Source organism: Brassica oleracea, chromosome C3 (assembly GCF_000695525.1).
Source record: "Brassica oleracea var. oleracea cultivar TO1000 chromosome C3, BOL, whole genome shotgun sequence".
NCBI classification, from domain to species: Eukaryota; Viridiplantae; Streptophyta; class Magnoliopsida; order Brassicales; family Brassicaceae; genus Brassica; species Brassica oleracea.
Genome location: NC_027750.1, coordinates 54,159,844 through 54,165,161, shown reverse-complemented (window position 1 = coordinate 54,165,161; position 5,318 = coordinate 54,159,844). Strand labels below are relative to the sequence as shown.

The 5,318-nt window shown below is 38.5% G+C and overlaps 1 protein-coding gene across 1 annotated transcript; it reads left to right on the top strand.

Moving 5' to 3' along the window:
• The first annotated feature begins 611 nt into the window (after nt 1-611).
• LOC106330942 lies at nt 612-2,677 on the top strand. Its single transcript, XM_013769329.1, has 3 exons — nt 612-1,271; nt 1,328-1,512; nt 1,630-2,677. Exons 1-3 carry the CDS (start codon nt 612-614, stop codon nt 2,675-2,677), a joined length of 1,893 nt encoding a protein of 630 aa, XP_013624783.1.
• The last annotated feature ends 2,641 nt before the right edge of the window (nt 2,678-5,318 follow it).

Below are 5,318 nucleotides of genomic sequence, written 5' to 3'. Positions count from 1 at the left end.
CACGCAGCAACTAGAACACGACGAGTAATAAACTCCATTCTGGTTCTTGAGGATGACCAAGGAGGCGTGGTATATGAAGAACATGACATCGCTAGAGTGATCTCCCTCTACTTCGCCAAAATTTTCACATCCAATGGCAATGAATCCTTCTCCCAACTCCAAGGACTCCTCTCCAAAAAGGTCACTCCAGAGATGAATGCTATGTTGACAACAATTCCGAGCGATTCGGAGATTAAAGTTGCGGTAAACTTTATCAATGGAGGCAAGGCTCTGGGTCCCGATGGGCTCTCAGCAACCTTTTACCAGTCTTACTGGCATATTGTGGGTAATGACGTTATAAAGGATGTTAGAGAATTCTTCACCACCAGCCAGCTACATCCGCATCAAAACGAGACTCATGTACGGCTTATTCCCAAAATCACGGGGCCACGATCAGTAGCACATTATCGGCCTATTGAGTTATGCAACACTCACTACAAGAATATCGCAAAAATACTCACCCGAAGACTCAAGCCGTTATTGTAGCGGGGCGAGCGATCACGGATAATGTGCTTATCACGCATGAGACCCTACACTATCTGCGAACTTCTGAGGCAAAGAAATATTGTTCTATGGCCGTGAAAACGGATATGAGCAAAACTTACGATAGGACTGAATGGAACTTTGTGAAGGAAGTGTTAACACTGCTCGGATTTGATCTAGATTGGATATCTTGGATAATGACATGTATCGAATCAGTGTCTTACTCCTTTTTGATAAACGGTTCACCACAAGGATTGGTTCGACCATCGCGTGGGCTCCGACAGGGGGATCCTCTGTCGCCACACATCTTCATCCTACGCACTGAAGTTCTCTCTGCACTATGCTCGAAAGGCCAAGCGGATGGATCTCTTCCCGGGGTCAGGATATCTCGACATAGTCCTCCCATAAACCATCTCCTCTTCGCTGACGATACCATGTTCTTTTGCAAGTCCAAGCCGTCGTGTGTCGCAGCGTTAATGAAGATATTGGCCACTTATGAAGCAGTTTCGGGACAGAGGATAAATCCACAAAAATCTGCTATAACCTTCTCAGCTAAGACGCAAGCCTGTGTTCGAGCTCCGGTTACGAACAGCATGTCGATCTCTATAGAGGGAGGTATAGGGAAATACTTAGGGCTTCCTGAACAGTTTGGTCGTAGGAAACGAGACATCTTTGCATCGATTCTGGACAGAAAAAGGCAAAAGGCTCATAGTTGGACAACTAGATTCCTTTCGGGCGCCGGAAAGCAAGTGAGCTCAAGTCTGTGCTTGCAGCAATGCCATGCTATTCTATGTCATGTTTCAAGATCCCAATCTCTCTTTGTAAGCAAATCCAGTCGATCTTGACACGATTTTGGTGGGACGCTAACCCGGAGAAGAAAAAGATGTGTTGGGTAGCTTGGGAAACATTGACGTTGCCAAAATATGCTGGTGGTCTTGGTTTTAGAGACTTGGAAACCTTTAATGATGCGTTGCTTGCTAAGATTGGCTGGCGAATTCTAAACGAACCACAATCCCTCCTAGCACATGTCTTAATGGGTAAATACTCTCGAAACTCATCCTTCTTAGACTGTCCAGTGCCACTCAATGCCTCTCATGGATGAATTAGTATCTTGGCTGGAAGAGAGATTCTTAGGAAAGGGCTCAGCTGGGTAGTGGGTGATGACGAAAGCATCCGGTTATGGGATGATCCCTGGCTCTCTTTCACTTCTCCAAAACAACCAGTTGGTCTCGCTACAATGGAACACGCCCCTCTGAAAGTCAGTGACCTTTTGTGTCCACTTACAAAGAAATGGCAAGTGGAGAAGATCAGAAGGATCCTACCTCAGTATGAGGATGATATTTTGAGAATAAAAACTAGTTCTACTCTTGCGCGAGACAAGCTACTCTGGCTCCCGGAGAAGTTAGGTTTATATTCCACCAAAACTGGTTATGGTCTTGCGATCATTGCTGATAAACCGGTTACGGAGGCAAACAATCCAGTGAACTGGTTAAAACATGTATGGAACGTCAAAACAGCCCCCAAGATCAAGGATTTCCTTTGGAGAGTCATGAAACATGCCATCCCTGTTAGCTCCAATTTGGAAAGGAGAGGAGTTCTGAGGTTTAACTGTAAAACGTGTGGGGAGCATGAGGATGATCTCCATGTCTTTCTTAAGTGTCCACTAGCGGAAGATGTATGGTGCAACATGCCGATTACTGTAAGACCACTTTGCTCTGTCTCTTCGGTTGCAGAAATGTTTAAACAAGGAGATACCTTCCTTCCTCTACCATCAGTGGGTCTTAATGCACCCTTGTGGCCTTGGGTGGTCTGGAATTTATGGAAAGCTAGAAACAAGTTTGCGTTTGAAAACATAGCCTTCACAGTACAAGAAATCATCCTCAAGAGCATTAAAGATGCAAGAGAATGGAGCAACGCTCAAGTCGGAAACAGAGCAACCGTTGCTTCTAACGCTTCTTCTCCATTACCCCACCGCCGTGATATTTGCCCGCCCCCAACGTTCCAACCTGGAATCCTAGTGTGTAAGGTCGATGCGTCCTGGGATTCTAACTCCGGCAGATGTGGTATAGGTGGAATATTTTCCGGTGATAATACCGTGATGCTTCCCATCTTTTCAGAAGCACATAACCATGTGTCATCAGCTTTAATGGCATAAGCCATAGCAGTGCAGCGTGCGGTGTCTCTCACCGTGTATTCAAACGTCCGATCCCTGGCGGTTCTATCTGATTCCTCATCCCTCATCACACTGTTGAAGAAAGGAGGGTGCCAATCTGAACTGTTCGGTATCATGTTTGATATCTACCATTTTATCCCTTTCTTTGATGTAATCTCCTTTAATTTTATTTCTCGAAACTATAATGCGAAAGTTGATTCTGTGGCAAAATCAGCTCTAGCTGCATCTGTAATGAACTCCACTTGTGGAGCTTAGACTTCGTTTGATGAGAAATGCAAGTTTAGTTTGTTAAAAAAAAATGGTTTAGTATTTGGAAGGTGGAGGTTTAGGTTGGGGTTAGCATTAACTTTTTTAATGCAAACATATTCATTTCATAATTTCACCAATATATATTATGCTATTTATTTTGTTCCATTCTATTTGGGTTTAAGGTTTATATTTTTGTAATGCTTTATATCATGAACTATGCATATTTTGATATTTGGGTTATGGTTTATATTTCCATTTAAGGTTTAGTGTTTAGTTTTTTTGGGTTTAGTTTATGTACGATTTGGATTGACGTTTAGGGTAAATATTACCTCATTCCATGTAATCATAGACATTTCAAAATTTGAACAATACGCTAGTTCGTTTGTTACTATTTTGTTTTAATAATGCTTCATATGTATTATTTGTATATTTTGATATTTGAGTTAGAATTTATATTTCTTTTTAGGGCTTACCAATTAGTGTTTAGGATTTAGTTTATATACTGTTTCGGTAAACACAGAGGTAAGCATTACCTATTTCCATGCAATTGTAAACATTTCAAATATGTAATATGCTATTTCGTTGTTACTATTCTATCGCTATGGTTGTTCTATACTACTTTGGTTATACGGAATGCAAACTTTGTAACTTTCAAATTTTCACATACGTTCACAGGGAATAGCTAATTAAAACAGGCGACTTTTATGTGGGATCCTTTGTAAATGTTGTAAAATGTCTTCTAACTTACAAAGCATCAATATTGATAATTTCTCACCAAAAATTATAAGTTAAAAAGTTGGAGATAAGACTGAAAATCTGATAACAAAAAAAAAAAGACTGAAAATCGTTTCGCATCTAAAAACTTTTTTAAAAATGTTTGCAAAATCCCTAACCATTTGTCATTTTCGAGCATTACCACCTGTTGAAATGTTTTACTCTTCCAAAATTTGAAGACGAACTGGTGTAGTTGGAATAGGGCTCGAGCACGAATTTGTTAGGGTGGGATTTTTGCCAAAACTAACCCACAACTTGATTTTAACCCCAAACCTATACCCAAACTTGAATCAAATGCAAAACTAACCTAAAAACCTAGTGAAATTACAGCTCAGCCCCTTGTGACCAAACAAAAAAACAGAAGCCATTTTTACGAATATAGCCCTAGTAAATCGTCTGAGTCGTCTGAGATGTTGGAAGTCGTCTGGACGACTGAAGTGTAAGTCGTCTGGTACCGGTTTATTTTAAAAATAATTTATAAATCTTGTAAAAAAATATTTTGATGCGTGAAAAATAAAAATCAAGTAATTATAAACAGTTTTAAGTGATATAAATTAAGATATGATAAAATTGATTTGTTTTGAAGATAGATGAGTGGAAGTAGTGAATCATGAAATACTTTGGTTTAGGAGTTTGGCAAACATATGTTGTAGTATTGTATGTATTGTTAGGGTTAGATTTTGGAAAACTAAAATGTTTTTTTCAAAAATTAGTTTTCACCTATATGTGTTTATTTATGTGTATAGTAAACACTTTTCAAGTTTGATTTGATTTTATGAAGTCTTTAACTAGATAATTAAGTTTAGGGGTTATGTTTAGGGTGTGGACAACTTATATTTCAGTCGTCTGTTGAATAATTTACTCGGACGACTTACATTTCAGTCGTCTGGTGAAGAAATTAAAACAGACGACTTACATGTAAGTCGTCCAAATATTCCCGCCTAAAATTTTTTAAAAAAAATATTTTCCCGCTTAAATAATTTAAACCAGACGACTTACTTGTAAGTCGTCTGGAAAGTCTTCAATTTTAGTTTCCCGCTAAAAATATTTAATTTCCCGCTAAAAATATTAAACTCTTCTGGACGACTTACATGTAAGTCGTCTGTTTTAATTTCTTCACCAGACAACTGAAATGTAAGTCGTCCAGGAAGTCGTCTCAGTAAAAAATATTTAATCTAATTGGATTTTTTGTCTCCCTATATAAAGAAAAATTTACACATTCTCCCTCCTCCTCTCAAATGGCTGCAACAAAAATGTAATGTTCATCATTCTAAAACTCTCCAACCTCTCTCTAATCTCTTTGACTTGAAAACACCAAAACTTTATATGAATTTTTCAGTTTTGTCTCATGTATTTCTTACTAATCTATCTCTTTTACAGATTTTTAATCAAATGGTACTTATCTTCCACTAATTTAAAGGTAGATCTATTAATTTTAGATATGTATTTTTGTGTGTTCTATAAATGTAGATTTATCTAATCTTCCACTCATTTTCTCTATTTTTAAGCCATTTGAATGTTTTTGGATATGCAGGTTTTTCAGATCTGGATTTGATATGCAGATTTTTCAGATCTGGAAGACTTCTGAGACGACTTACTT